This window comes from Nannospalax galili, unplaced genomic scaffold (genome assembly GCF_000622305.1).
Source record: "Nannospalax galili isolate Female #2095 unplaced genomic scaffold, S.galili_v1.0 scaffold229, whole genome shotgun sequence".
NCBI lineage: Eukaryota > Metazoa > Chordata > Mammalia > Rodentia > Spalacidae > Nannospalax > Nannospalax galili.
The window spans coordinates 3,128,056-3,139,105 of NW_008360328.1; the positions used below are offsets into that span (position 1 = coordinate 3,128,056).

The following is an 11,050-nucleotide window of genomic DNA, read 5'->3' on the forward strand; positions in this document are numbered from 1 at the left end:
TTCCTTGTGCAGTGCCTGGCATGTAGTAAGTCTAAATATATATATATATATATGTATGTTAAATGTGTAAATGAATGAATGAATGAATGAAATCATCTTTCCAAATAAGCAGTTCCTAGGGAATCTATTCAGAGTGTGCCTTTGCTAGCTTTCTGTCAGGGGGAGGAAGCACAGATTCATTTTGACATCGTTGCTTGCTTGGTTGACTTTGGTCTATACCAGGAGCCATGATGGAGGAAGTTTGCTTATCTCATTGTGGTCTGGAAGCAAAAGGGTATGGGGAGGAGGGAATGAAGTCCTAAAAAGTTCTTTAAAAAAATTTCTTTTGGAGACAGGGTCTCCCTGAAGCCCCAGTTGACCTGGAACTTTTAGACTAGGCTGGCCTCAATCTCACAGAGGTCTGTGCCTCCTGAGTACTGCAATTAAAGGTGTGCGCCACCAGGCCCTGCCCCTCCCCCAATTTTTAAAAATTTATTTTATTTTTATTTTATATTCATGAGTGTTTTGCCTGCATGTATGTAAGTATACCACGTGTATGCCCATCTGTGGAGGCCAGAAGGCATTGAATCCTCTGAAATGTTGTTAGCTGCCGTGTTGGTGCTGGAAACCAAACCCTGGTCCTCTGGGAGAGCAGCCAGAGCTCTTAACCACTGAGTCATCTCTCCAGCTGCTCTAATACGTTTTTTAAGGGCACACTCCTGGTGGTCCAACTTCTCTCCTCTAAGCATCATCTCCTAAAGGTCACATCACTTACTCATAGTGCCACAGGTTGCAAACCAACACACAGGGCTTAGGGACCATTCAAGATTCAAAGTATAGTATTGCCTCAATGCAGTGTCCTCTGAAAGCTGTCTTGAGTCTAGTTACTACTTACTGGCCCACGAGAGACCTTTAAGTAAACAGGAAAGTCTGAGTGACTCTTGAATACCCTTCACGGCTCCTCATTGACCCCTGCCCTTTCCTGCTTCTCTACCTTAGCTGATGTTATTTCAGCTGTCCAGAACACCTCTGGTGTCTTCTCCATCCCACCTATTCAGCCTCTGTTTCAGGATCTAGTACCTTTGCCACTGGCATCTCATCTGTCTTCTCTATGTCCAGAAATAAGTGCATCCATCACACCTTGAATTATAAATCTGGGTCTGTGACTCTGGGTCATCTTCCATCATATAATTATAAAGCTCTTCAAAACAAAGATTTTTTCTTATGTGTATTTTTTAATTACCTACTGAGTGTCATTACTGCCTCTTAGTCAATGGGGTGTTAATAAGTTTTTGCTAATTTGAATGGCATTGCATTGACAGCTGTGCATCATCTTTGGGTAGTATTTAATCTGACACATATAAAAAAGACACATGACACCTATAGAGGCATAAGCATGCTCTGGAATTCCCATAGAAAGCACTCTGCTGACATTTTGAATGAACGTGGGCTGGAGTGACGGTGGAGTGACTGTGATGTCGTCTTCTCATTTCCCAGCTGCTTTGCTCAAAGATCTTGTACCTTCAGGGAGGACAAGCACATTCTTCAGGGTTTTCAGCACATGCTACCAGGTGCACCTGTATACCCAATAAAGTAGGAGGGATCAGCACCCTAGACAACATCACCTATCAAGGGTTTAGCCTGTCCCTAGCTCCCCAGGAAAGATACTGGCCTGGGTACCATTTATAAAAGGAAATGCTGACTCTCTTGAAATAATTCAGAAGTTTGTCAGATGCTGGAACACTAGCACTGGGGAGGCTAAGGCAGGGGGATCAAGAGTTTGGTGATAACTTGAACTGTCTTGGGAGACCTTCTTTTTTATAAAACAAACAAACCAATAAACAAAAAACTTACCCATAATTCTGGGCTAGTGAGATAGTTCAGCAGATAAAGGTACTTACCTAGCAAGCCCGGAGATCCAAGTTTGATCCTGGAAGCTCTTGTGAAGAAGGAAGGAGAGAACCAGCTCCACAAATTTGCCCCATGTGGGCCATGGTGTATACATGCATGTGTGTGTTCATATACCCACACACGTAATAAATAAATAAAATAACAACAAACCAAACCAAACAAACAAATGGGTGTTGTGGGGAAAACTCAGTTGGGCTGGAGAGATGGCTCAGTGGTTAAGAGCACTGGCTGCTCTTACAGAGGACCTGGGTTTGGTTCCCAGCACCCACATGACAGCTAACAACCATCCATGTCCATAATTTTCCAGGAGATCTGACCCCCTCTTGTGGCCTCTAAGAGCATTGCATGTATGGGTGCACTTATAGGTAGGCAAAACACTCATACACATAAAATTAAATAAGTAAATAATTTTAAAAAACCCAACAAAAATAAACAACAGTCACCTCCTTCCTACCCTAAATTATATAATTCAGAAGTCTGAATGGTGTAGAAAGGTGACTTGATTTTTCATAGCTTCTCAGATGAATGTGTGTCATAAGCAGCATTGCCTCCATTGGCACGGGCAGCCCCAGCACATGGGGACTGGAGACTCCAAGCTCTACGCTTGCCGGGTGGCAGCAGATGCACAGGATGTGGAGAACTGTACCAAAGGCACCAGGTAGATAGGAAACCCCATATGGGGCTGGCTCTGATGCTTGTCTCTGTCTTTCTCTGTCCTCAGGGGTTCCCTGCACAGAAAATGACTACAAGCTGTGGTCTCCATCTGATGAGCGGGGGAATGAGTGTTTGCTGGGACACAAGACGGTTTTCAAACGAAGGACCCCCCATGCAACATGCTTTAATGGAGAAGACTTTGACAGGCCGGTGGTCGTGTCCAACTGCTCCTGCACCCGGGAGGACTATGAATGGTCTGTCCTTCCCCAGGGATTAGGACATTGTGTTGTTTCATAGCTACTCAGCACTGTGGGGCTAAATGATAAAAGAGCGTGCTCTTTTTCTCTGGGGAAAGAAATAGGCATTCATTAAGCACTTTTTATGAGCCAGGAAAGTGTGAGGCACTTTTTCCTTAAGTTGTCCACTAATTCTTACAGCCATGTAGTTCAGTAGAGGTGCCGTGACCTTGATAAGCTGTAGTCATGTGCTCAAAGTTCCATCACGGGAACTCATTTCCTAGGTGCCCTTATGCTGGTGGGGACTTATTTTCTTATCTGAAATAAGGTGATGCTTGCTTGGATAATTTTTGCATCATTCATTGTTCCTTGAGGAAAATGGCCAAGGCATGGCTGGGAATGTTAAGTAGGAGTGACATCTGCACAAAACATGGTGACAGGAGATGAGAAGGGCCTTAGGGGAGGAATAGTTGCTTTTATTGTGACCGCTGAAAGGAGGGAGAGGACTGTGATTTGCAGTTGTGGCACTGGGGAGTTTTTGGATATGGGCCTTAGGAAAGCATCTGGATCTGTGGGCAGGGCAGCCTTAGGTCATGCTGCTGTAGTGTGGTGATGTGGGGGCAGGAGGTGTCTGCCACTGGCAGTTTGGTTTGATGGCTGGTTGGGTGTATGGAACAGAGTACTGAATGGAGATGCAGTGGAAATGATGGGAGGCAGTGGGAGCAGAGGCCATGGAGGAGATGGGCTTCATTCTGTGGGTAGGATTGGCCTCGCAGGCCTCTGAGGAGAGCTCATCGGAACAGTGCTTAGCTATGAGATGGTTCTGGCTGTGGAGTGCATGGGATTACTAGGCTCTCCATCTGTTGGGAATTCAGATGGTGTAGTTGTAGAACAGGCAGTGTTATCAACTTGTATTTCAGTGGTTGCTGAGGCACTAACTACATTTTACTTTGGGCAGCACAGCTAAAGCCGGACCTGTGATGTGTGCTAGACCAGTGTCTGGAAGAGAGCCCTGTGGCAAATGCTTTAGGCTTTGTGGTTCCAGTGGAGGTACTCAGCTCTACCCATGGTAGCTCCCACAGATGAGTGAAAGCCATCCTGGATGAAGGGTCATGGCTGGAACTCAACAAATCTTTGTTTACAGAAGCAACCAGCTGGCTTTGACCACCACTGTTCCACACTCTGCTTCTGCAACTTTAATGTGTACAGGATTCTTCTGGGGCCTCGTTAAACTGCAGATGCTGCCCTGGGGTTCTGGGGGTCTTCAGGTTTCCCAGGTGATTCGACTGTGCATTTGTATGTCTACTCTTTGAGGAGCAAGGCTGGGGTTCTGGGGGTCTTCAGGTTTCCCAGGTGGTTCGACTGTGCATTTGTATGTCTACTCTTTGAGGAGCAAGGCTGGGGTTCTGGGGGTCTTCAGGTTTCCCAGGTGGTTCGACTGTGCATTTGTATGTCTACTCTTTGAGGAGCAAGGCTGGGGTTCTGGGGGTCTTCAGGTTTCCCAGGTGGTTCGACTGTGCATTTGTATGTCTACTCTTTGAGGAGCAAGGCTATGGCATGGTAGTTCCTTCTGCAGGCTCCAGTACAGACGCTCCTTGAGCATCCTCAGAGTTTGCAGTTTGCAGGGAGTCTTGGAACTAGCCCTCCTGCAGACACGAGAAGCAACTGGGCTAAGAAATAAAATTAAGACTAAGTAAAAAAAAAATGTGAGAAAATTCAACAAAGCTTTTGAGTTCTTCCCTCATGATTGCTATTAATGCTTTCTTTTTAAAAAAGAGATAAATATTAAAATTCTCTGCTTCCCCCACTAAACAAAAGCTTTGCCTTCCTAGGTAAAATGACTGGGCTTCTATTGGTCTGCTAGAACCTGCTAGGTACTTGTATAGTTAGGTACTAAGCCTTTTTATTACAGACTGGGACAGCCCACTGCTCTGCCCCTCAGGAGGCCTGGCTACTGGCTAAGGAGAGTATAGGGTAGGTTAATGGCACTGTGAGAGTGGCAAAGGGCGTATTGACTTTAGGCTGTCCTCTGTGTGCTGTGGCTGCCAGAAAGGAGACATTCTGACCACGTGATTCTTGGGAATAGTCGATGAGATTGGACTGGCATTGGATGGATGGCATTGAGAAAATAAACGGTCTCAAGATGGACCATGGGAGATGAGCTGAGACTAGGCAAACTGTGGTGTTCTGTCCGTAGGTTTAGCCATGGAGGGACCATTGTCTTTACAAGCCAGGTGAATTCTGAAAGCCCTTTCAGTCCACAGTGGGAAGCCATCTCTGATTTCAAGAGTAGTTTCTTTTACATCTTCATATTTTTCCATGTTGCCAAGACATGTAACTTTCAGATTCTTAAGTGAAACTCAGAGTAAGAAATGCATTTGATGTTGTGACCCAGTATTAACACATATGCATATATATTTAATTAAAATATTTTATGGGACATTTACTTTTAAATATGTGATGCCTTTTGAAATCTTTCATTTTTTTCATGGGGAGAAGAATAAGCTGGACGTGGTGTTCTAAAGTCCTCTGGGTTGTGCTCTGCAGACTAAGAAAGCTGCCTCACAACTGGGTACCTTGCTATGGAGGCAAACAAGTAATTTCCAGAGCTCTGCCCAGTCCCTCAAAAGCTTTAAAGTAGGGGCTGGAGAGATGGCTCTGTGGTTAAGAACACTGACTGTTTTTGCAGAAGACCCAGGTTCAAATCCCAGCACCCACATGGCAGCTAACAACTGTCCGTGACTCCAGTCCCAGGGGATCCTACAGCCTCTTCTGTTCTCTGAGGGCACTGCACAACACGGGTGCACTTAACTACATGCAGGCAAAACACACATACACATAAAATAAAAATAATAAATAAAATATTTTTTTAAAGCTTTAAAGTAGCCATTCAGTTAAAAAAATGGATGGATGGATTGAATGAACAGGAGTATTTTATATAGTAATAAATATGATGCCTTTGGAGTAGTCCTCTATAAATCACTAAATGTGAATTATATGCCACAAACTACTTTGTCCTTTCTCCTTGGTCCTACTTCTCATATAGGAAACGTTTAATAAGCATTGTTGCATTGACTGTCAGAAGTGAAGCTTTTCAGGTCCAGCATGTGACTATGGGAAAGTCCTGTGGCTTAGAGAATTAATAGTTGGATTGGCCCTTGGGAAGCGGTCTGTACAAGCTGCCGTGCTTTCCGAATGTTGATGTTGAGTTAGACCTGTGAAACCACATGATCTCACAATCTGCCTGCTTCCCATTTCCAGTATTGCCCACCCAAGCTGGGAGTGTGACTGATGTGATGTGGTCCCCAGATAGTAGGAAGTGTGAACCACCATCTCCAGAGTGCAGGGTGAGGCATCCAGTGACTTAGATAGCATTTGGCTAGAGTCCTAAGTGACACTGAATTCTCAGTCAAAATGACAACTTTCAGGAGTTGATTGTCTTCCTCCTCCTTGTTCCTAAGCTTCCAGCCAATTCTCCTGCCTCCTTCTATCTTGTAGTAGGAGTGCTGGGTTTGCAGATGTGTGCTGCTGTGTCTGACATTTTACATAGGCTTTGGGGATTGAACTCAGGTCCATCAGTTTTGCATGGCAAATACTTTTACTTGCTGACCCATCTCCCTGGCCCCCATATTATTTTTTATTTCATTTTGTTATGTTTGAAAAGAATATCATATATCCCAGGCTGGCCTCAAACTCAGTAGGTAGCTGAGGATGACCTTGAACTTCTAATTTTCCTGCCTCTGCTAGGCTTGCAGGTTTGTGCTACCATATCCAGTGCTGGGGGTCAAACCCAGGACCTTGTACCTACTAGGCAAGCACTCTACCAACTGAGCTATAGCTCCAGCCCTGCTATTCCCTTTTAACCATGAGAAAAGGCTCAGAGTCTGGGTAGGCAGATGGATGTACGTAAGATGTGATTTGCCTTTGCACGATGGCTTACATCCTTCTTGTCCACTTAGGCTGTGCAGATCTGGCTTTCCAGTTGTGCTTCTGATACTGAGGTTCCTTTGCAGGTGTATTTCAGAGTTACAACATGAATGTTTTTTAAAAAGGGATGTGCTGAGTAGCCTTGTAATAGAAGCCATGGCTAGTGGGGCAAAAGTAGGGTTGGTTCTGAAGACCCATGGCCTGACTGAACTCCAATTGCCTTTCCAGTGACTTTGGCTTCAAGATGAGTGAAGATCTATCCTTAGAGGTTTGTGTTCCAGACCCTGAGTTTTCTGGGAAGCCCTATGGCCCTCCTGTGCCTTGTCCTGTGGGCTCTACGTATAGAAGAACAAGAGGGTATGTATTACATGCTCGGTCAAGTCAGGCTCACAGGGGCCTGTCAAGGGAAGAGGGAGCTTTGAGCATCACCAGACTCTCTGCACCCTAAGTTGTAGATCCCAAGTTATAGACTGTAAGTGGCTGGGCAGTATTTCAAATTTATGGCACCTGCAGAATCTCCTGTTCCCAGCAAGAGAATAATCTCATGTCTGTAAGCTTCTCTGCAAAGCTGAGAGCATCGTAAGTTAGAATCTTCAACCAGAAAACATCTTCAGAGGAGTTTGTTGAAGAGAAATGTTTCTGAATGTTACCCAGAGTAGTGTACTAAATTGTCAGGACCTGCCCACTCTAAGTGGTTATAAGCAAAACTAACTAACTCAGCCACTAATCACCTTCCTCTAGTTCTGAGGGAATGTGTATGGGTAGACTTTGTTGTCCATGGTAGGGAGCATACTCTCAATTGGGGTGCCTCTCTTGACTTTTCTTGATGTTTCTGACCTCTTGTTTTGATGGGGGTAACAGCTACCGGAAGATTTCTGGAGACACTTGCAGTGGAGGAGATGTCGAAGCACGGCTGGAAGGGGAACTCGTCCCCTGTCCCCTGGCAGGTAAGAAAGGTGATGTCTTACCTTTGCCTTCGTGTGCCCTGACTGAAGTGTTATGATCTCACCCAGTCAGGCATGTGGCTCTTCTTAGTGGGAATGGAAGTTGTAAGGATCTCAGATCCTCCTCCTTCCCTAAGCTTAGTATGCAAATGAAATTTTTGTGTAGTCTCACACCTTGAAAGAATGGGTAATGTTTTCTGTTAGATCAGCTTTTGGAGGGAAGTCTATTTGGTGTCTGTTGTATGCTGGGCACTGGGGTCTGGGGAGTACCCATGTGCCTTTGATATACATCTCAGTCTATTTGTCAAGCTTGAATATAAAGAGACTGGCTTCTTTCAAAGTAGCTGTTTATCTTAATTTCATAATAAACTAGTTTTCTTAAAATTTTTTAGATTTCATTTCCCTTTTCCATGTGTTGTCAGTTCAATCTTTTTTACAGTAAAGCAGGTATCATTGGCTCCATCAAAAATGTGTGTGTGTGTGTGTGTGTGTGTGTGTGTGTGTGTGTGTACATGCATGCAAGCAGGGAGAAAGTTCAGAGATATACTTACAGTCACACATCTAGTGACAGGAAAGATTCAAACTTAAAGGCCCTGGCTCCCAGTGGCATCTAAGTATCATTCTGACTTTGTGATCTCCCCATCTACTAATTAAGAAAGCCTTCTTTGGAGAGATTACAAAGATACAAGATACTGCATATTTTGAAACACTGCTGTTATGCTATTAAGTGAGAAGATGACTTGGATTATTTATAATACAGACATGAAATTATGATATCTTAATAAAGGTGTTTGGGCAAGGGAGATAGATGGCTCAATAGAAAAGAGCACTTGTACAAGCATGAGAACCCAAGTTCAAATCCCTGGAACACATATAAAATGCCAGGCCTGGTCATGTTCTTGGCTGTAATCCCAACACTGCAGGTTGGAGATAGGGAGATCCCTGGGGTTTGCTGGACATCCTCACAGCTCTACATTCAGCTAGAGACCCTGTCTCTAGGGAATAAAGCTGAGTGTGTGAGAGCAGGATGCCTGATGTTCACCTGTGTGCATATACACATAACACACATACACACACACACACACACACACACACACACAGAGAGAGAGAGAGAGAGAGAGAGAGAGAGAGAGAGAGAGAGAATAAAAGCGGTGCTTGCTTGACCTCTTCTTTCACTGTTTCTGATTCTATTTACTTGAGCCTCTCTATTCCTTCTGAGGCTTCTTCCTGCTCATGTGTGTCAGTGGGGGCAGCAGACCTGGCTTTCATCAGCAGCAGCATTGTCTGATGGAGTCACCATAAGCACCCAGTGACTCATGAAAGATTCTGCCATCTTCTGCAGACAGGCAAGCAGGGCAGCCTCTCCTCAGCTCACCGCTTGCTGGTTTGCCCTATGTTTTTCATGCTAAGCTCATTAGTCCCTTAATTTAATCGTCCATCATTACCAGAGTAATTAACATACCTCACTGTGGAGATGTAAAAAGAACCACTGCTTCTGCAAATGAGCAGATAATATTCACGGATTCCCCTCACAAGAGCTTGTTTTGATGGGAGCTTAGGTGAGGAGGGTTTGAGTGATCACTCTTAAGGGCCTGAAGTACATACTTTTGTAATAAATATTTCCAGTGATAATTCACTGAGGGACACAGTAGTTTGTTTAAAGCCATCAAAACTGGAAGCAAAGCTATTTTCTCTTCTGTTAGGAGGAAAGGGGGATAAATAGAAAAGTCTCATTTCAGTGTGGGCATCTCTTAAATGCAAATGTGAAAAAAATGCAGGGATGTACTTAGAAGGCAAAAGATGCTTCGTAGGCCTAATGGGAACCATAATGTCTTTGCAAAGATGAGGTAATATGGGCATCTGGAAGGACTTTAAAAATCCAGCAGTTTTCCTCCTTTATGATTATTGTGACAGTGCACATTTCTAGGCTGTTCTTATGCATGACTGCATCAGTTGGACTTCCTTTTCTAGGTTAACAACTGTACGCTGAGGTGCTGCATGCCACTCTGCGCCTGTTCGCTAAGCGGACATTTCTGGTCTAGGACTGTCATGCAAGGGCACTAGTTTCTTAGAAGAAACAAAGGAGCAGTGAGAGTCCTGGGCACTGCAGAGGGGTGTGGGGCAGAAGCCTTGCTGCTGTGCATGTGGGTTTCACCCTGTGCCCTGCGTCTTCACTGACCCTCTGCGTCTTCACTGACCCCCTGTGTCTTCACTGACCCCCTGCGTCTTCACTGACCCCCTGTGTCTTCACTGACCCCCTGCCTTGGAAATGGTGACAACCAAAAGGAGACATTTTGTTACTATGTGGTAGCCACTTGGGTAGTTTTGAAGTGAAATAAGAACAAAGAAAAAGAAAGATTTCAGATAATTTATTAAGCTCTTTTCTTCCAATGCTAGGAATGAGGCTCCCAGCTTCCCACATGGCAGGCGAGTGGCTGCTGCCAAGCTACATTCCTTGCGCTTGGTACATTTATGCTTTGAACCTCTTATTGATATAGAAGATTCACATTTTTTGAACGCATACTATGCTTTAATAATCACAGCAGTTCTACTTTTTTCCCCCAGGTTCTGTCTCAGAGTTGGTATATAATCCATGCATAGTTGTATTGCTGTGATTTTTAGTAATATCATATTTAAGGATCCAAATTATATTATGTTCACAAAATAACATTTGATGACTATTAACCAGTTTTTATTTATAGTCTTTCAAAAGCACTCCTTACTGGCCACTTGCTCTAATCTACATTGCTAAAATTTACCAAAGAGTCACAGTCTGACAACTAGATGGAAGTTGTTCTTGGCTCAAAAGACAGAAGAATGTTCTATAGTAGGAACTCCTAAGTCAGGTTCTTAGCTTTTAAAACAAAAAAATGTGCTAGTGTGGCCACTGTAGCTGGGGCCTTTCTGTTCACTGTAGCTGCATTTGTGTATGAAACACAGACACCTACAGTACATTAACTAAGAAGCAAAGATAAAATGCAGAAAGAACAAAGATATGTCCCAATTCTAATCCTAGACTAGAAAGCCTCACCATCGGACCTAACTCCTACATCTTTCTAAGAGGTCACTCCCACGCTTACAGCTTGAAGCAGTAATCAATATTAGCGTGTGATTAAGCTAAGAGTGCATTTAACCAAGTTTACCATGAACTTGGGGCCTGTGTCACAGGATTATTTTTGCCTGTCTTGCAAAGAATCTTGAAGTAATAGGCTTTTAAGGCAATTTCAACAAAACCCCATCATATAACCATCTTAAAAATAAAAGCACCTCTGGGTGTGGTGGCTCATGCCTTTAGTCCCAGGCAGAGGCAAGTGGATCTCTGGGAGTTCAAGGCCAGCTTGGTCTACATAGTGAGTTCCAGGACAGCTAGGGCTACCGGGAGACCCTCTCAAAAAAGAC

At 44.2% G+C, this 11,050-nt stretch overlaps 1 protein-coding gene across 1 annotated transcript in view; it reads left to right on the top strand.

Annotated features, from left to right (window-relative positions):
- The window catches only part of Sorl1 (sortilin related receptor 1), a 189,418-nt gene that overhangs the window by 90,269 nt on the left and 88,099 nt on the right, over window positions 1–11,050 (top strand). Inside the window, exons 14-16 of the mRNA XM_008826021.1 lie at window positions 2,612–2,798; window positions 6,936–7,064; window positions 7,569–7,654. Coding sequence (XP_008824243.1) covers window positions 2,612–2,798; window positions 6,936–7,064; window positions 7,569–7,654 — 402 coding nt within the window. The remainder of the gene's footprint in view (window positions 1–2,611; window positions 2,799–6,935; window positions 7,065–7,568; window positions 7,655–11,050) is intronic.